The sequence below is a fragment of the Micropterus salmoides genome, unplaced genomic scaffold, assembly GCF_014851395.1.
Source record: "Micropterus salmoides isolate LMB-PRFRI ecotype aquatic unplaced genomic scaffold, ASM1485139v1 Ms_hic_scaffold_5, whole genome shotgun sequence".
In the NCBI taxonomy this organism is placed as follows: domain Eukaryota; kingdom Metazoa; phylum Chordata; class Actinopteri; order Centrarchiformes; family Centrarchidae; genus Micropterus; species Micropterus salmoides.
The window spans coordinates 35,758,514-35,777,978 of NW_024044237.1; the positions used below are offsets into that span (position 1 = coordinate 35,758,514).

At 48.8% G+C, this 19,465-nt stretch overlaps 2 protein-coding genes across 2 annotated transcripts; both read right to left on the reverse strand.

The window, feature by feature from the left end:
- Positions 1-458: 458 nt before the first annotated feature.
- igfbp7 (insulin-like growth factor binding protein 7) lies at positions 459-7,157 on the reverse strand. Its single transcript, XM_038699853.1, has 5 exons — positions 6,626-7,157; positions 5,346-5,455; positions 3,599-3,706; positions 1,641-1,767; positions 459-818 (listed from the first exon to the last, which is right to left on the reverse strand). The coding sequence occupies exons 1-5, from the start codon at positions 7,062-7,064 to the stop codon at positions 796-798; spliced, it is 807 nt and encodes a 268-aa protein (XP_038555781.1). The 5' UTR covers positions 7,065-7,157; the 3' UTR covers positions 459-795.
- A 974-nt stretch (positions 7,158-8,131) lies between these two features.
- Positions 8,132-19,422, reverse strand: LOC119889011 (cytochrome c oxidase assembly protein COX18, mitochondrial). Its single transcript, XM_038699852.1, has 7 exons — positions 19,266-19,422; positions 13,844-14,364; positions 12,894-12,994; positions 11,429-11,583; positions 11,234-11,349; positions 11,049-11,156; positions 8,132-8,889 (listed from the first exon to the last, which is right to left on the reverse strand). The coding sequence occupies exons 2-7, from the start codon at positions 14,351-14,353 to the stop codon at positions 8,728-8,730; spliced, it is 1,152 nt and encodes a 383-aa protein (XP_038555780.1). The 5' UTR covers positions 14,354-14,364; positions 19,266-19,422; the 3' UTR covers positions 8,132-8,727.
- Between the last annotated feature and the right edge of the window lie 43 nt (positions 19,423-19,465).

Here is a 19,465-nt window from a genome sequence, read left to right on the forward strand (position 1 = left end):
GAACACCAAAGGCATGTGTCTTATCCACTGTTCCATCACCACTCTGCTGAGACCGTAAAATATAAGTGGGACTCACGAATGCCTGTTCAAAAGCGTCAAATGTTTAGAAGGTTTTCACAACTGTGGTTAATTTATTTGTAAATTTAATTTATCCACAGATATTTTTGTTATTTGTGGAATTTTTAAAAATCTTCATTTTGTGGAAAGTGTTGTATTCGCTCATCTGTTCACTCAAACAATATTAAAACAAAATTAACTCTATAAAATCTCTTTTGATCTTTATTACGAACTCTGTCCTGCAGGGACGGTGACATCATGCTTCCTGTGATCTGATTGGTCCGTAGCCAGGCTGTCCATCCTCTGAAGTTTACCTGCAGAGTGGAAACTTTAACCTCATCAATTTATTCAGAAGTGAAACAGCAGGAATACTGATTATTGATCAGTTCAAGCACAACAAAACATTTTTATAGGTTTTATTCAGACAAAAACAGAAACTAGAATTTCAGTTTCCACAAACAAACAAACTGAAGAAAGTTTAATACTCACACTGACGAGCAATAAAGTTTTATTTTGTGCATCAGTACTGTTGCTATGGTTACCTACAGCTATCCAAAGTCCAAAATAAAAGCCTGACTGATTTCAGTTTATCTGCTCAGAAGAGAAAAAGATAATAAAGATGATTAAAATCTAAATGATAGAAACTACAGTTTAAATTCAGAACTACAATAAAAGAGATGAAGAAAAGATGTCAGATCATCTTCAGCTGATCGTCTTCACCGATCTCTGATCAGCTGATCACAGCTCATCTTCCTTCATCACTGAAAGGAAATGACATCATCAGTCAGGATAAATAATTAATTCCTATTTCAAAAGATTTTCACTTTTTAGCTTTATTAGCTCTGTTAGCTTCGTTAGTTCTGTTTAGCTTCGTCCGCTCTGTTAGCAACGTTAGCTCTGTTAGCTTTGTTAGCTCTGTTTAGCTTTGTTAGCTCTGTTAGCTTTGTTAACTATGTTAGCAATGTTAGCTCTGTTAGCTTTGTTAACTATGTTAGCAATGTTAGCTCTGTTAGCTTCGTTAGTTTTGCTAGGAGTGTTAGCGGTGTTAGCTTCATTAGCTCTGTAAGCAGTGTTAGCTTTGTTAGCTCTGTTTAGTTTTGTTAGCTCTGTTAGCTCTGTTAGCAGTGTTATCTCTGTTAACGTGGGTAGCACTGTTAGCAGTGTTAGCTTTTTTAGCATCGTTAGCTCTGTTAGCATAGTTAACTTTGTTAGCAGTGTTAGCTTTTTAGATCTGTTAGCAGCATTAGCTCTGTTAGCAGTGTTAAGCTTTATTAGCGGTGTTAGCTTCATTAGATATGTTAGCAATGTTAGTTCTGTTTTGATTTGTTAGCTTTGTTAGCTCTGTTAGCAGTGTTAGTTCTGTTTAACTTTGTCAGCTCTGTTAGCAGTTTTATCTCTGTTAACGTGGGTAGCGCTGTTAGCAGTGTTAGCTTTTTTAGCATCGTTAGCTCTGTTAGCATAGTTAACTTTGTTAGCAGTGTTAGCGGTGTTAGCTTCATCAGTGTGTATTGCTGGTTGGTAAAGCAGTCTGTTTGTTTGTTTGTGGTGTACTTTATGTCGTGTGTTTGTGTTGTTGTCGTTACCTTTCTTGACGATGATGTCGTCGATGGACTCAACCAGGTGAATGGCGCCGACAGCTGAAGCTTCTCCTTGGGAGTTGGCGGCGTGACACTCGTAGGATCCTTCTTCGTCTTTGGTCAGAGGGGAGATCTGGAATGAAAACACTGTCGGTGATGGAGATTGGTCCAACAGACAGCTGAAGTCATGACATCACTTCCTGTCACTAAAGTCTTTCGCCCTCAGTGCTCGTGTAACACTGAAACTTGTTTCTGAGTTTGTTTCCAGATGTTCAGAATTTAAAACAAAGCGAGAGGTTCAGGTGTTTAGGTTCCTGTAGCTATTCCCGTCACACTGGGCCACGATGCTACAGGTAAGCTCCTAGTAAAAGAGACCCAGAGCCTCGCTGCTGCACCTGGTCACATGTTCATCATCACCATGAACACAGTAGTTTAGTCCCACAAACATCGTCCAGCTGCCCCAAACTCTCACTACAGCACCTGTGGATTCATCCGCCGCTGAAAGTAGTCCCTGACAGATACTCTACTTCCTCCTTTTGTTTGAAAGACACTAAAGAAAGCAGCTGTTTCTGTTTGAACATGAAACTTTTTATCTGTTTAAAGATTTACATCTTCAGCAGGAGCCGAGAAGAAAAATACAGAATGATATAGGATATTAATAACATCTCCTACTGCGGTGCCGCCGATAACTCGTGATAAATACTTCTCTGGCTTCAGGAACATTCCCGACCACTTTCAAAAGGGCTCAGGTTAAAAAGCCCTCACTTGACCCAACTCAAGTTGAGAACTATCGACCAGTTTCACTTCCACCAAACGGCTCTTCTGTCTGTAACAGAAGGCTAAAGCTGCAGCCCAATCCTCGGTTGCTTATCCTGCTTGACTGATCAGCTGCCTTTGACACAGTCAACCACAGGATCCTGCTCTCCGCTCCTCAGCAATGGGCATCTCGAGTAAAGCACTCCTGTGGTTCGAATCCTACCTCTCGGGGCGTTCCTACAAGGTTTTGTGGCGAGGACAATTATCCTCCTCCCACTGCCTCTCCACAGGGGTACCCCAAGGCTCAGTGCTAGGGCCCTTCTCAATTTACACCACCTCACTGGGGCCAATCATTCGCTCGCACGGCTTCTCTCACCGCTGCTACGCAGACGATACGCAACTCTACCTATCCTTCCCGCCAGACGACCCCACCATCTCGGCGCGGATCACGGACTGTCTCTCAGACATATCTGCATGGATGAAGTCTCGCCACCTTCTACTAAACTTCTCTAAGACTGAACTCTTGGTCATTCCAGCCAAGCAATCTATCCACCATAACATCAAACTACAAACTGACTCCTCAACCATCACTCCAACCAGGGTGGTGAGAAACTTGGGTGTCAGGATTGACGACCAGCTGTCCTTTTCAGACCACGTTGCTGCTGTCTCTCAGTCATGCCGCTTTGTTCTATACAACATCAGAAAAATCAGGCCCTACCTCACTCAGCCCGCCGCTCAGTTTCAGGGTCTTGGCGGTCTTCTTATAGCCTCGGACATCTTTACGTAGAGCAGCCGTTCTTAGTTTCAGATCCTCAGACAGTTCTTTGTCATGAGGTGCCATGTTGAACTTCCAGTCACCAGTATCAGGGAGTGTGAGAGCGGTAACACCAAATTTAACACACCTGCTCCCCGTTCACACCTGAGACCTGGTAACACTAACGAATGGCTGATTGGGCCCAATCAGGACATTTTCACTTAGGGGTGTCCTCACTGTTGTTGCCAGCGGTTTAGTCATTAATGGCTTTGTGATGTGTTATTTTGAGGGGACATCAAATTTACAAGCTGCACACTCCTGCTTTTCATTGGAGCAAAGTGTAATTTCTTCAGTGTTGAACATGAAAAGATAGAATCAGATATTTACAGAAACGTGAGGGGTGGACTCACTTTGTGAGATTCTGTACAGATATATATGAATGTGTGTCACTCACCAGCACCCAGCCGGTCACTTCATGCTTCTCTGGTCCTCCTCTCGTCTGAATCGCCAAGTTGTCTCTGTCTCCAGGAAGAAGCTCCATCCTCTTCTTCCCACTGAGGACCTGAAGGAAGACACCCAGCATCATCATCATCATCATCATCAGGAGTTCGGACAGAGCAGCACTGAGTCTCTGCCGCTTTAAGGTTTGAGTTGGTTGGAGAATCAGAAACAGGCTGCAGCTCGTTCTTTAGTCGATCTGATCTAAAGTCAACAAACTGAGTCTGGACCTGCAGAGGAGGCCCTGCTGACAGACACCTGGAACACCTGGAACACCTGAGGCTGCAGGTAACATGAGCTCACCAGGAGAAGTGTTGGCCTCTCTCCAGCCCTCTGTAGCTACAGCTCAGTCAGAACATCAGTATCTCCAAACATTGAACAACTTTTATTTTCTTCAGGACGTCTGAAACCAAAGTTTAAAAAGCGCTAAATTTAGGACTGTTGTCCTGCTGCTCAGGTCTGTCCTCGCTTTGTTTTTTGGTTTGTTGTTGTTGTTTTGCTTGCCGTCCACATGCTTACTGTCACACTCCTGTTTCTAGAAGTTTCAGGCTGAAATTTTCCGGGTTTATTAATATTTTTATGTGTCGGCGCTTGTCTGAGACTTTTTATTTACATCATTGCTTTGATTTCCCCAAACATTCGTTATCAAACGTCTGATGCCACAGGTGTCATTTACGCTGGGAACATTTAACAAAGCAATTGTTGAAAATGTTCTGAAAAATAGTGAAAAGAAATGTTAACTAACAAAAGAAAATGCTTTGAGAAAATACATGCAATGTGTACAGAAGAAACAAACTAACTAAAAAAGCAACGTCAGCTAAAAAAAAACAAGCTGCTGATTACTGCATCATATTCCGCCTGAATTCAGTGTTTCCCTTCATATAAAGAAAAACATTTCTGTGATAAATCGATGCAGAAAATGTCTCCAGAATGCAGGAAACTAAGTGTTAAATGTTCAAAGTGACTCAGTATTGAGCATCATCATCATTGTCTCACCTCTAATTAACCTGATGTTCCCACAGCTTTACTCTCACAGGGACGCAGATTGATAACTGCTAACCGAATGTCTCATACGTGTAACGTTAACATGTGATAAAGTTTACAGGATCAGCTGACTCTTTGTTCCAAACAGAGTCTCATCATGAATCGACCTGAAATGTGAGCCGACTGATTTAATATAAAAAATATATCAAATTCTTCTACTTATTTTAATATTGTTTACTTTTTTAAACTTGTTAAAGTTTTGATTGATAAGTAAATAAATAATGAATCAGCAGACCTCATTAAGTTAGTTTGATGATGCTGCTGTCCTCTGATTGGTGCGTTTGTCTCAGGTTATATCTCCATGTGTCACCTGTTGAAGACCTTTCTTCCCTCCATCCCTCTGTTCCTCTAGTTTAACATTAGAGCCTCTTGGCTGTGAAACAGATTTTATTTCCTGTTTAATGTTTCCAGGTGGAGCTCAGCAGACTCTTATTGTTTCTACAAGCAGGAAACAGGAAATGAGCAGAAACAGGAAGAGGGACGTAGAGTTGCGACGCCGCAGCTCAGGCGAATCAAATCTTTATATTTCATCCTGCAGCCGGGCTGCAAATTCTGAAGATTATATTTATAGTTTTATTTTATTAGGGAGGTGAAACTTTTCTCTTCACAACCTGATGTTTCTCTTTTTAAAGTAACTGATGAGCTGCAGAAAAACTCACCCTCTTCCAGGTGAGGACAGGTGTGGGCACGCCCACCGCCTCACAGCTCAGGTACACCTGAGAGCCGCTCACATTGTAGACCTCACCTGGAGGAGTGACGATGAGCGGAGCTGCAGGCAGACAGACAGAGACACACAGGTCAGAGACAGTAAAATCAAGGATTATTAACATGAAGTTTGGTTGCAGAGACGTTTGCACGTCAGTCTGAAACAGGATGAAACAGGTCGCAGGAATCCATCAGAGAGAAAACCCTCGGTGACTCAGAGGAATTCAGTTTGCTGTGAGCGTGCTCGATGTGGGTTTTCATGTAGAAAGGAATTCAGTGTTTTCAGAGGGATGAAGGTGGATTATCATCCCTCACTGTCTGTTACTGCCAGCGGGGTAAACAGGAACCCGTTCAACTTCAGTTCAACCATAAAAACACAAAGCAAAATTTCTCTGATTAATACTGAAAATATGATGTAAACTGAACTTCTGTTTACAGAGTTTTAATGTTCAAACTTCATCACAGAGTTAAATCACTGCATGTTTCACACAGAACTCTGGGTAATATTATTAACAGAGAAGCAACACGAGGAAATGTTCCACTAAACTTTATTGGTTTCTAGAGAAGAACGGACCAGTTTCACTTATCATTAAACTCTGTTGTAATTAAAAACTGACTTTTATAAATGATAAAAATTATTTGTTCATTTGAATATGACTTCAAATAAAATACAAAATAAAATAAAGTTTTGCTTTCAGTCAAAAGACGAGCCTAGCTTAGCACAAAGACTGTGTCTCAGAGTCACCTGTGTGTCTCACCTGTGTCTCACAGAGTCACCTGTGTGTCTCACTTGTGTCTCACCAGTGTGTCTCAGAGTCTCCTGTGTGTCTCACCTGTGTGTCTCATCTGTGTCTCACCTGTGTGTCTCAGAGTCACCTGTGTGTCTCAGAGTCACCTGTGTGTCTCACCTGTGTCTCACCTGTGTGTCTCACCTGTGTCTCTCAGAGTCACCTGTGTGTCTCACCTGTGTGTCTCAGAGTCTCCTGTGTGTCTCACCTGAGTCTCACCTGTGTGTCTCAGAGTCACCTGTGTGTCTCACCTGTGTCTCACCTGTGTGTCTCAGAGTCACCTGTGTGTCTCACCTGTGTGTCTCAGAGTCACCTGTGTGTCTCACCTGTGTCTCACCTGTGTGTCTCACCTGTGTCTCTCAGAGTCACCTGTGTGTCTCATCTGTGTCTCACAGAGTCACCTGGCTGTCTCACCTGTGTCTCACAGAGTCACCTGTGTGTCTCACCTGTGGGGCAGCGGCCTTTGTTCTGGATGTTGATGGGTTCTTTGCTCTCAGTCTGTGCTGTCAGGCTGGCGCTCTTCAGTGCGCAGCCGTTCCTGTACGTCACTCCGTCTGTCCCACACACCTGGTGGTTGCTCTTGCAGGTGCAGACGCCCAGCTTGTTCTTCTTGTCCGCGTCGCTTTTGACGCATTCCAGTCCGGAGCCGCAGCGACGCGCTGCCGCGCGGCGGCCGCCGCACAGCTCTCCCTCTGCGGCAGCGCACACGGAGCAGCAGCCGCAGGAGTCCCGCAGAGAGCCTGCGGGGCAGCCCTCCGCCGGGAGAGGAGCGCACTGAGACGGGTCACACGGCCCGCAGCCAGGACCCGCCGAGGACCGGAGCGGGAGGACCGAGGGCAGCGACAGAACCGGAACCAGACACAGAAAGACAGCGAAAGACCTCATGGTGGTCTGATGTGGATCCGAACAGCGTCGCGGTCTGAACTCAATGAGACCTGATCTGCAAACTCAGAGCCGTTTCTCTGCGGGCTCCGCCTCTTAGACCAAGACCTGATCCCAGAGTAGGAGGAACTCTGACTGAACAAGCTACTGAGAACTTTCTGATTAACGCTTTCTGCTTCATCAATAATCAGATGGATCTGAAACAACACGTCACTCTGACGTCTGCATATCAGCTGATCACTAAATCCCGCAGAACAAAAGGAGCTTAATTAAAATGGAAAAGGTCTGGATGAATGTTGGAAACGGATTAACAGATTGATTCTATGAAGAATTTTAAATTTTCATCTTTTCTACTTTTTATTTTGTGTTTTCAGAGAGGAGGCGTTTCCACGTGTTCACTGATCCATAAAGATTAAGAACTTATCAGACAACAAAGGCCAACAGGTCAGATTCTGAAACCAGTCCAGTATTTTCTTTCTGTCTGTGTTTGAGTCCACTGAGGACGTGAAAGTCCTCCAGGTGGTTTCAGAGTCCTAATGAATGAACTTAAAAGCAGAACCAGGTTGAATCTGAAGAATCTGATCAGCTGTAGTGATGACAAGACCAGCATCAGCAACCCTGAAGTGAGTGACAGGACGAGGGGGCGGGGCCTCTGGGATGGCTTTACTGCAGACGGCCTGGTTAATGTAGTTTAGCTGAGTGGGATTGTGTAGTCCCTCCAGCCTGAGGGGGAGGAGCCAGACAGTCCAGTCCAGTCCAGTCCAGAATAGTCCAGTTCCACTCTACTGTCTTCTGATGCAGTGTGAGTGGTTTCCCGTCAGGTAAAAAAGATCATCTTTAAAACGGCCCGCTGAGGTTCTGGAGACGATGTCGAGACGTTTGGACTTCCTGAGCGTCAGCTTGTCGGTGGGAAACTAACAAACAGGAAATGTTGGGGTCGGAGGTCACGCTGTTTCTTCCTGTTATTGTTCAAACAGGATGAAGCTGCTCACACAGAGAATCACAGATTAACTCTTAACGTCACAGAGTTTAATGTTAACGATCGATTTTATCCATAAAAGAGACGAAACTTTAACGTTCAGACAGAAAACAGCTTTTATTAACACAATCAGTCAACACGTGTCTGCATCACAAGTTCTCACTGTGAGAGGATTTCTACGCTCTGATGGCCAGAGACCGTAGAGCTCCGCCACGTTTGTATTTCTGTAAATCTCAGTAGCTCAAGTCCAGTGAAAAACCTTAAATGGTCCCAAAGTAAAATGTTAAAAACAACATTTATGTCCCCAAACAGACATTTTCATATCGAAAATTCCATCTCTGCAGTAAACACCTTGAACAGCCAGTTTTATTTGGACTATAAATTATTATAAATAATAAGCTGGTCATCAGTTGATTCTACAGAGAAATAATGAACAAAACTCCTTCATTTATTTGGTCATTTAGATCTGAAAATGTCTGTTTTGGTGACGGAAACGTTGTTTTTAACTCCTTTGGTCCCATTTAAGGATTTTCACTGGATTTACAGAAGAACTACAAACATGGCGGTGTTCAGGTAGTTTACAGAAATATATATAAACCCCCCCTTCAGCTTGTAGGGCAGGGCAGACTGTAGCTGAGACTATTTACAGTTGGGGTATTTGATTTGTACTTCCAGTACTCTGTGTATTTATTTGCAGTATTTGGTGATGAAGGCAGACAGCAGGTCTCTGTATGGAGAGTCTGAGCTGGGAGTTCGGAGTTTCAGGACTTTGTGGATCGCAGGAGACCGAAGGAGGAGGTTGTGACTGAATCCAACCAAACTGGAGGCAAACCAGTACAGAGCCATGGACTGAGAGGGGGGGGGGCAGAGAACAAACTGGTTTTAGAATCAGAGGAGTCAAGCCCAGCAGACAGCAGCAATACTTTCAATACAATAAAACACATGAACATCTTTGGGTCAGAACCTTCAGTCTGAACACGGGTCTGAACACGGGTCTGAACACGGGTCTGAACACGGGTCCTTGGGTTGTGGGAACCAAAGCATTTTATACACAAAACGATAAATGGATAAAAGAATCTGCAGATGAATTGCTAATTAAAGTATTTGCAGCTGATCCAACACAAACCTGAGGACAGTCAGACCAGGTTCAGGTTCAGAACCTGCTGTCTGCACCTGAACCTGAACCTGGTGTCGTCTGCACCTGAACCTGAACCTGGTGTCGTCTGCACCTGCACCTGCTGTCTGCACCTGAACCTGAACCTGCTGTCTGCACCTGAACCTGCTGTCTGCACCTGAACCTGAACCTGCTGTCTGCACCTGAACCTGAACCTGGTGTCGTCTGCACCTGCGCCTGCTGTCTGCACCTGCGCCTGCTGTCTGCACCTGAACCTGCTGTCTGCACCTGAACCTGAACCTGCTGTCTGCACCTGAACCTGCTGTCTGCACCTGAACCTGCACCTGCTGTCTGCACCTGAACCTGCTGTCTGCACCTGAACCTGAACCTGGTGTCGTCTGCACCTGCGCCTGCTGTCTGCACCTGAACCTGGTGTATGCACCTGAACCTGCTGTCTGCACCTGAACCTGCTGTCTGCACCTGAACCTGAACCTGCTGTCTGCACCTGAACCTGGTGTCTGCACCTGAACCTGGTGTCTGCACCTGAACCTGAACCTACTGTCTGCACCTGAACCTGAACCTGCTGTCTGCACCTGAACCTGAACCTGGTGTCTGCACCTGAACCTGAACCTGCTGTCTGCACCTGAACCTGAACCTGCTGTCTGCACCTGAACCTGAACCTGGTGTCGTCTGCACCTGCGCCTGCTGTCTGCACCTGCGCCTGCTGTCTGCACCTGAACCTGCTGTCTGCACCTGAACCTGCTGTCTGCACCTGAACCTGCTGTCTGCACCTGAACCTGCTGTCTGCACCTGAACCTGCTGTCTGCACCTGAACCTGAACCTGCTGTCTGCACCTGAACCTGCTGTCTGCACCTGAACCTGAACCTGCTGTCTGCACCTGCTGTCTGCACCTGAACCTGAACCTGCTGTCTGCACCTGAACCTGGTGTCTGCACCTGAACCTGGTGTCTGCACCTGAACCTGAACCTACTGTCTGCACCTGAACCTGAACCTGCTGTCTGCACCTGAACCTGAACCTGGTGTCTGCACCTGAACCTGAACCTGCTGTCTGCACCTGAACCTGAACCTGCTGTCTGCACCTGAACCTGAACCTGGTGTCGTCTGCACCTGCGCCTGCTGTCTGCACCTGCGCCTGCTGTCTGCACCTGAACCTGCTGTCTGCACCTGAACCTGCTGTCTGCACCTGAACCTGCTGTCTGCACCTGAACCTGCTGTCTGCACCTGAACCTGCTGTCTGCACCTGAACCTGAACCTGCTGTCTGCACCTGAACCTGCTGTCTGCACCTGAACCTGAACCTGCTGTCTGCACCTGAACCTGCTGTCTGCACCTGCACCTGCTGTCTGCACCTGAACCTGCTGTCTGCACCTGAACCTGAACCTGGTGTCGTCTGCACCTGCGCCTGCTGTCTGCACCTGAACCTGGTGTATGCACCTGAACCTGCTGTCTGCACCTGAACCTGAACCTGGTGTCGTCTGCACCTGAACCTGCTGTCTGCACCTGCGCCTGCTGTCTGCACCTGAACCTGGTGTATGCACCTGAACCTGCTGTCTGCACCTGAACCTGAACCTGCTGTCTGCACCTGAACCTGAACCTGGTGTCTGCACCTGAACCTGGTGTCTGCACCTGAACCTGAACCTGGTGTCTGCACCTGAACCTGGTGTCTGCACCTGAACCTGAACCTACTGTCTGCACCTGAACCTGAACCTGCTGTCTGCACCTGAACCTGGTGTCTGCACCTGAACCTGAACCTGCTGTCTGCACCTGAACCTGAACCTGGTGTCTGCACCTGAACCTGGTGTCCCTCTGCACCCTCAAACTGAACTAATCAGCTGCTCTGATTCCCTCCCACACAGACCGGCAGACTTGAACTCACGGAGGGGACCGTAGCAGCGATGGGGACCATCAGCACCGAGAACCCTCTGATGGCGTTCGTCGCAAACCTCTGGAAGCGAGACGGGGCGACCCTCTGAAGAGAAAACACCTGAAGAAGAGAGGGGGGGGGTCAGGGTAGATGACATCATCGGGTCAGGTGATCACACGCACGTTGAACAGACTGACCTCTACGATGAGCAGGTTGGTGAGTCCGAGACAGACCGGTAGGATCCAGGTGGAGTCCGGTAAGGTGAGGTCAGGGAACCAGAGAGCGCCCCCTGCTGCCAGCTCAGACTGCAGCGCTGCAGAACACACAGTTCACAGTTAGTTACAGAAACAAAGTCCTGGTCCAGGACTTATCCAGGGTCAGTGTGAGCTTACTGGACTGGCCCAGACTCAGGTTTCGGAGGGCCAGGGAGAAGCTGACCCACAGGGGCAGCTGAACCCAGACCAGCAGACTGGCTTTGAAGGGGTGGCAGTTGTCTCTGACGTAGAGCTGAGAAACAATTCGACGCAGATTCTTCTTGAACTGGAACCTGAACAGAACAACACAACAGCATGATGTGATACTTTACTGACCCGTAACCCAGTTCTGCTCAGATCCTGGACTCTTTAAAGACCTTTGGTACCAGGTTCTTGTCTTTCCACCGTGTTTGTTTCAGACAGACGTCATTCATGACGTTGTGGCTCCCTTTAAACAAGGACCTGCCTGAAACAGACATGTGACACATGTTCTACAAAGCTGCATTAACCGCTTCAGGTCCTGGTTCAGATCCTTGTGTAAATCCAGCCTGGTTACTTCACTCTTCTTCTTCTCCTCCTCCCCTGTTCCTCTCTGTGCTTAGTCCACACCACATTAGACCAGGGGCCTGCACCACGAAGCGAGTTCAACATACCCCGGATCTCTTCCAGTTAGCCAGCTTCACTAAACCGAACCCGTCAGGATAAGCGGGACCACGAAGCTGGTTATCAAATCAGTAAGTCAACCCAGAGTTTCCCGACCCAGCCGGGACCGCGTTCACATGACAGAGGCGGAGTCAGCAGCAGAGGACCAATCACAGACATGAACAAGTCCCCCGTCAGCAGAGCGTCATATTTCACAAAGAGCAAAGTGTAACTCTGCAGAAACAGGACCGGGTCCAAAATATCCAATACAATACATGGTCCAATACATGACTACATTGTTCTAAAGCAACGAAACCAAAAATCCATTCATGCCATAAAATGTGTTCAGATAGTGGCTGAAAGACTGAATGTGAACATTCACGCTGCTGAAAACTCTCCTCATCACTGCGGCCACGTCGCAGAAGGCGGAACATGACTACAGTCTCTGTAGTCGGCCTAAAACAAACAGCCTACGTTCATATTAAAGTTAGTATTTTAATATTCCTACCAAACTGCTCCTAATATTCAGCTCACATCAGAAAAATGAACCCTGTTTATTTTAACGGCTGCGACAGGCTGTGTGAAACGGGCTGGGAGCAGATACACAATATTAAAGACAAACAGTTAGTAGGTTTACTGTAAAAACCTTCAGGCAACAAGAACCTGAGGATTTTAATCAGTCTCTGTAGGATGATGGGATCTCCTACAGATGGTGATGTCATTTTCCAGAGAGCCGATTGGTCAGCATCTGGCGTTTTCATAGAGTTACCATGGCGATCTACCCTGGTAACAGGTGAAAACCCAGCAGGGTTAACCCTGAAGTTACCTGGATAAGCTCAGATCCTGCTTCGTGGTGCAGACCCCTGGTTCTATTTTCAAAACCATCTCAGAGTTCAGGGGTGCTGCTGCCCTGTTGGCCTTTGTTTACCTGCTGACAGGTGAAACAACGTTTAGTTCTTACCGGATCTGATTCTCTGTCCAGCGTCTCTCCCTCGCACGGACTAAAACTTCGTATCGAAGCCTCTTCGCCAGCTGCGAGATCTCCTCCTGCAGCGCCTCCACCTTCAAGGTCACGAAACAAAAGTTTTAGTCCCTTCATGCTGCACACACAGAACTTAACAGATAATTAAATGCGTGTTAAAATACAGTAACACATATAAATAAAATATATACAGAGACGTATCCAGAACATTCTGCTGTGCATGTTTCTAATCTCAGGTTCACAGGTTTAAAACTCTGGTGTTCATTTTTCTTACCATCATCATCAAATCTCACGTTCAGACTCAAACCAGCGACCTGTCTGACTTCCTGTCTGTGGCTCTCAGTCCTGAAGTTAAACTCTGGGGCCCAAGCGCCTCAGTGACGCATTATCATAAGATATAGTTTCCCTGGATGGCATCGCCCTGGCCTCCAGCACCACCGTGAGGAATCTTGGAGTTATCTTTGATCAGGACATGTCGTTTAAGTCTCACATTAAGCAAATTTCAAGGACCGCCTTTTTTCACCTACGTAATATTGCAAAAATCAGGAACATCCTGTCTAAAAATGATGCAGAAAAACTAGTCCATGCATTTGTTACTTCTAGGCTGGATTACTGCAATTCCTTATTATCAGGCTGCTCGAAAAAGTCCATTAAGACTCTCATGGGTGATTTCCCATGATGCACTGAGCTCCTCTCTCTTCGTGTTTCTCTCCCTCTGTATGCAACCTCACCCATTAATGCATGTTACTAACTCGACTTCAGTGAGCTCAGAGACCCGTTGTTATGTTGCTCAGTAAATAAATATATAAAGAAACTGAAGCTGAGTTCCATCTGCAGCTGTTTCAACAATCAATTAAGTTTCAGTTTTCAAACAGAAACTATACCCAGAGCTCCAGTTAACCATTCCCGTCCTGTCAGCCATCACTCACCTTGGCGATGACGACCATCTGGTAGGCGGCGAGCGGCAGAGTGACGAGCGTCCTGACCGACAGTGTTGTCACGATGATGCTCAGCCACCACGGCAGCCCGCTCGCCTGCTGCACGCTCACCAGGAAGTGTTCACACAGGTGAACAGGAGCCGAGTCCGAGAGGCTGCTGTACCAGCCGGCTGCACCTGCACCGTCATCACCAACACCACCACCCGAGAGCCTCCTCACACCTGACGGCGTCCCGAGGCCTGATGTTGTCCCGAGACCTGTGAGTGTCCTGAAACCTGACAGCGTTCCAACACGTGACAGCGTCCTGTCACCTGGTGCCGTCCTGACAGTTGACATATAACAGTGGACTGTAGGGAGTCCAGCAGATGGGGGTGCAGAGCAGTTGTGAAAAGGTGAAGGTGACTTCCTGTTGAAAGCAGCAGAACAGACTTCTCGTAAAGGAAGCTCCAGGAGGCGGAGCTGCAGGATGCCAGACCTCGCCAACCCCCCCACAGTCAACATGACGGCCCCCCCTGAAACATGAAGAGACAAACAGGATTAAAGACAAGTTTAGGATCGTAAATCTGTCCTGAACTTAAAGAAAACAAACGATCAGTAAAACCGTTTCATTTTCATCATCAGGTGAGAGCGACACAGACCGAGGCAGACCATCACAGACCGAGACAGAACGACCGAGGCAGACCATCACAGACCGAGACAGACCAAGACAGAACGACCGAGGCAGACCATCACAGACCGAGATAGACCATCACAGACCGAGACAGACCAAGACAGAACGACCGAGGCAGACCATCACAGACCGAGGCAGACCATCACAGACCGAGACAGAACGACCGAGGCAGACCATCACAGACCGAGATAGACCATCACAGACCGAGACAGACCAAGACAGAACGACCGAGGCAGACCATCACAGACCGAGGCAGACCATCACAGACCGAGACAGAACGACCGAGGCAGACCATCACAGACCGAGACAGACCAAGACAGAACGACCGAGGCAGACCATCACAGACCGAGATAGACCATCACAGACCAAGACAGAACGACCGAGGCAGACCATCACAGACCGAGACAGACCAAGACAGAACGACCGAGGCAGACCATCACAGACCGAGACAGACCATCACAGACCAAGACAGAACGACCGAGGCAGACCATCACAGACCGAGACAGACCATCACAGACCGAGACAGAACGACCGAGGCAGACCATCACAGACCGAGACAGACCAACACAGACCGAAACAGAACGACCGAGGCAGGCCATCACAGACCAAGACAGACCATCACAGACCGAGGCAGAACGACCGAGGCAGACCATCACAGACCGAGACAGACCATCACAGACCAAGACAGAACGACCGAGGCAGACCATCACAGACCGAGACAGACCATCACAGACCGAGGCAGAACGACCGAGGCAGACCATCACAGACCGAGGCAGACCATCACAGACCGAGACAGACCAAGACAGAACGACCGAGGCAGACCATCACAGACCGAGACAGACCATCACAGACCAAGACAGAACGACCGAGGCAGACCATCACAGACCGAGACAGACCATCACAGACCGAGACAGAACGACCGAGGCAGACCATCACAGACCGAGACAGACCAACACAGACCGAAACAGAACGACCGAGGCAGGCCATCACAGACCGAGACAGACCATCACAGACCGAGGCAGAACGACCGAGGCAGACCATCACAGACCGAGACAGACCATCACAGACCAAGACAGAACGACCGAGGCAGACCATCACAGACCGAGACAGACCATCACAGACTAAGACAGAACGACCGAGGCAGACCATCACAGACCGAGACAGACCATCACAGACCGAGGCAGAACGACCGAGGCAGACCATCACAGACCGAGACAGAACGACCGAGGCAGACCATCACAGACCGAGACAGACCATCACAGACTAAGACAGAACGACCGAGGCAGACCATCACAGACCGAGACAGACCATCACAGACCGAGGCAGAACGACCGAGGCAGACCATCACAGACCGAGGCAGACCATCACAGACCGAGACAGACCAAGACAGAACGACCGAGGCAGACCATCACAGACCGAGACAGACCATCACAGACCAAGACAGAACGACCGAGGCAGACCATCACAGACCGAGACAGACCATCACAGACCGAGACAGAACGACCGAGGCAGACCATCACAGACCGAGACAGACCAACACAGACCGAAACAGAACGACCGAGGCAGGCCATCACAGACCGAGACAGACCATCACAGACCGAGGCAGAACGACCGAGGCAGACCATCACAGACCGAGACAGACCATCACAGACCAAGACAGAACGACCAAGGCAGACCATCACAGACCGAGACAGACCATCACAGACTAAGACAGAACGACCGAGGCAGACCATCACAGACCGAGACAGACCATCACAGACCGAGGCAGAACGACCGAGGCAGACCAACACAGACCGAGACAGAACGACCGAGGCAGACCAACACAGACCGAGACAGAACGACCGAGACAGACCATCACAGACCGAGACAGACCATCACAGACTAAGACAGAACGACCGAGGCAGACCATCACAGACCGAGGCAGAACGACCGAGGCAGACCAACACAGACCGAGACAGACCATCACAGACCGAGACAGACCATCACAGACCGACCGAGGCACACCATCACAGACCGAGGCAGACCATCACAGACCGAGGCAGACCATCACAGGCAGACCATCACAGACCATCACAGACCGAGACAGAACGACTGAGGCAGACCATCACAGACCGAGGCAGACCATCACAGACTAAGACAGAACGACCGTGTAAATAACCCAGTATATGTTTAGCTCTACAGAAGAAATATTATTATTGAACAGTCATTTCAGTAGGCTTTATTAAGTATTTTACCTTGTTTAAGCCCTAGTGTCTTACTTCCTGTTCTGACTAGAGGTGCTTTTATTTTGAAAGCCACCCGCTGGCACCGTAACTAGTTTTCCTGCTACTTGCGACGGAGAGACTGTAATATGCACACACAGTGAAAGATTTAATGTTTTAGCACCCCTTTGAAGAGGCACAAGGTTAGTATTTATCATAATACTGTGATATTAACATCGGGGTGGTGTTTTTGAAGTAGTTTGAACAATTGTGGCTGTTTATAGCTGTGCAAATACTGGGCTTGTGAGTTAGTGCTAAACTATGCTAATGCTCTGAAACTATATGGTAAGGTAGCTAATGCGGTTGTTGTTTGTGTTGTTTATTTTGTGACCAGCTCTTACGTTGGTTTTGAGATTTCCAATAAATCTAAAATCATCAGTTCAAGTGTCAGACCATCTTTCGGAGGGATGTGCTACAGACAGAGGCAGGCCATCACAGGCCGAGGCAGAACGACCGAGGCAGACCATCACAGACCGAGACAGACCATCACAGACTGAGGCAGAACGACCGAGGCAGACCATCACAGACCGAGACAGACCATCACAGACTGAGGCAGAACGACCGAGGCAGACCATCACAGACCGAGACAGACCATCACAGACTGAGGCAGAACGACCGAGGCAGACCATCACAGACCGAGACAGACCATCACAGACCAAGACAGACCATCACAGACCAAGACAGAACGACCGAGGCAGACCATCACAGACCGACCGAGGCAGACCATCACAGACCAAGACAGAACGACCGAGGCAGACCATCACAGACCGAGACAGACCATCACAGACCAAGACAGAACGACCGAGGCAGACCATCACAGACCGACCGAGGCAGACCATCACAGACCAAGACAGAACGACCGAGGCAGACCATCACAGACCGAGGCAGAACGACCGAGGCAGACCATCACAGACCAACCGAGGCAGACCATCACAGACCGACCGAGGCAGACCATCACAGAACGAGGCAGACCATCACAGACCGAGACAGACCATCACAGACCAAGACAGACCGACCGAGGCAGACCATCACAGACCGACCGAGGCAGACCATCACAGACCGACCGAGGCAGACCATCACAGACCGAGACAGACCATCACAGACCAAGACAGAACGACCGAGGCAGACCATCACAGACCGACCGAGGCAGACCATCACAGACCGACCGAGGCAGACCATCACAGACCGACCGAGGCAGACCATCACAGACCGAGACAGACCATCACAGACCAAGACAGAACGACCGAGGCAGACCATCACAGACCGACCGAGGCAGACCATCACAGACCGAGGCAGACCAAGACAGACCGAGACAGACCATCACAGACCAAGACAGAACGACCGAGGCAGACCATCACAGACCGACCGAGGCAGACCATCACAGACCGACCGAGGCAGACCATCACAGACCGAGGCAGACCATCACAGGCAGACCATCACAGAACGACCGAGGCAGACCATCACAGGCAGACCATCACAGAACGACCGAGGCAGACCATCACAGGCAGACCATCACAGGCAGACCATCACAGACCGAGGCAGACCATCACAGACCGAGGCAGACCATTACAGACCAAGACAGAACGACCGAGGCAGACCATCACAGACCGAGGCAGACCAAGACAGACCGAGGCAGACCATCACAGACCGACCGAGGCAGACCATCACAGACCGACCGAGGCAGACCATCACAGACCGACCGAGGCAGACCATCACAGACCGAGGCAGACCATCACAGGCAGACCATCACAGACCGAGGCAGACCAAGACAGACCGAGGCAGACCAAGACCGACCGAGGCAGACCATCACAGACCGACCGAGGCAGACCATCACAGACCGACCGAGGCAGACCATCACAGACCGAGGCAGACCATCACAGACCGAGGCAGACCATCACAGGCAGACCATCACAGACCATCACAGACCGAGACAGAACGACCGAGGTAGACCATCACAGACCGAGGCAGACCATCACAGGCAGACCATCACAGACCATCACAGACCATCACAGACCGAGGCAGACCATCACAGGCAGACCATCACAGGCAGACCATCACAGGCAGACCATCACAGACCATCACAGACCGAGGCAGACCATCACAGGCAGACCATCACAGACCATCACAGACCGAGACAGAACGACCGAGGCAGACCATCACAGACCGAGGCAGACCATCACAGACAGACCATTCATTAAATGAACGCAGGGCATCAGATTCGCTCACTCCCTTTTATTTTCAGCTCTTCTCCGCCACCATCAGACGCTTCTGACGTTCAGCGAGTTCAAACTGACTCGACTTTTTACTTTCAGAGTTTTCTTTTGTTTTCAGTCAGGTTAAAGTTCGAGCGTTTCATCGTTAAATAAACAACAATCAATAAAAAGGGCAATAAGACCCCGAGTTACGTCATCAACGCACTGGCTCACCTGAGCGAAAGTTTCACTGAAACACACTCACAGTTCACAATCAATCGTGAACGCACCTGTGTGACGTCAGCCGTCAGGTGAGCCGGCTCTGTGCGGCGAGAACAGTCCGCGTGTCGGAGCGGAGAAGAAGAAATCTTTAAATCTGCGTTTGTGCATGTGTGTTCCGTCACCTTCGCCCCTCCATCCACCGTCCCACGCATATGACGTCACGCTGTTTACTGTCGCGCGTCTGTGACGTCTCACCGAACTAAATAAA

Excerpts from the sequence above, each read along its gene's own strand:
- igfbp7 (XM_038699853.1), bottom strand. The coding sequence starts at position 7,064 with ATGAGGTCTTTCGCTGTCTTTCTGTGTCTGGTTCCGGTTCTGTCGCTG. Across the intron at positions 1,768-3,598 it reads AAGTGACCGGCTGGGTGCTG|ATCTCCCCTCTGACCAAAGA; the intron begins GTGAGTGACACA and ends TTTTCATTCCAG. Across the intron at positions 819-1,640 it reads CGACATCATCGTCAAGAAAG|TGATGAAGGAAGATGAGCTG; the intron begins GTAACGACAACA and ends ATTTCCTTTCAG.
- LOC119889011 (XM_038699852.1), bottom strand. The coding sequence starts at position 14,353 with ATGTTGACTGTGGGGGGGTTGGCGAGGTCTGGCATCCTGCAGCTCCGC. Across the intron at positions 11,350-11,428 it reads CCTGAGTCTGGGCCAGTCCA|CGCTGCAGTCTGAGCTGGCA; the intron begins GTAAGCTCACAC and ends TGTGTTCTGCAG. Across the intron at positions 11,157-11,233 it reads CCAACCTGCTCATCGTAGAG|GTGTTTTCTCTTCAGAGGGT; the intron begins GTCAGTCTGTTC and ends TCTCTTCTTCAG.